This window comes from Nestor notabilis, unplaced genomic scaffold (genome assembly GCF_000696875.1).
Source record: "Nestor notabilis isolate BGI_N333 unplaced genomic scaffold, ASM69687v1 scaffold16716, whole genome shotgun sequence".
Taxonomy (NCBI): domain Eukaryota; kingdom Metazoa; phylum Chordata; class Aves; order Psittaciformes; family Psittacidae; genus Nestor; species Nestor notabilis.
Genome location: NW_009934396.1, coordinates 1 through 329, shown reverse-complemented (window position 1 = coordinate 329; position 329 = coordinate 1). Strand labels below are relative to the sequence as shown.

General features: G+C 60.2%; 1 protein-coding gene across 1 annotated transcript in view; it reads right to left on the bottom strand.

Annotated features, from left to right (window-relative positions):
- Positions 1-265, bottom strand: part of LOC104407918 (activated RNA polymerase II transcriptional coactivator p15-like) — a gene marked incomplete at its 5' end in the record, with an annotated part of 1,572 nt that extends 1,307 nt beyond the window's left edge. The window contains one exon of the mRNA XM_010017328.1: positions 149-265. Within this exon, the coding sequence (XP_010015630.1) occupies positions 149-265 (117 nt within the window). The remainder of the gene's footprint in view (positions 1-148) is intronic.
- Positions 266-329: the final 64 nt, after the last annotated feature.

Sequence of the window (329 nt, the reverse complement as noted above, 5' to 3'; positions counted from 1 at the left end):
GTTACACCGCGCCAAAGCCACGCGCTGCTGCCTTGGGCCACCCAAGAGCAGTGAAGGGCCCCCGGCTGCCACCAATGCTCTGCTACAAGGGATAGAGGGAAGGTGGGTACGAAGAGAAGGAGGAAGAGCAGCTCCCTGCCCTCCGTACCTGGAACATGGTCCCCTCCTCACCACCTTGTCCCCCTGCTTCTTCTGGCACCTTTGAAGGCTTGGCCTCTGTTTTCAGCTTCTTCTCTGCCTTCGAAGCCGCTTCTTTCTTTCTTTTCTAGACACAGAGATCACCGGGTTGAAGAGCGGGCTGGGGAGGCGCAGCCGGGCACTGCCCGAGC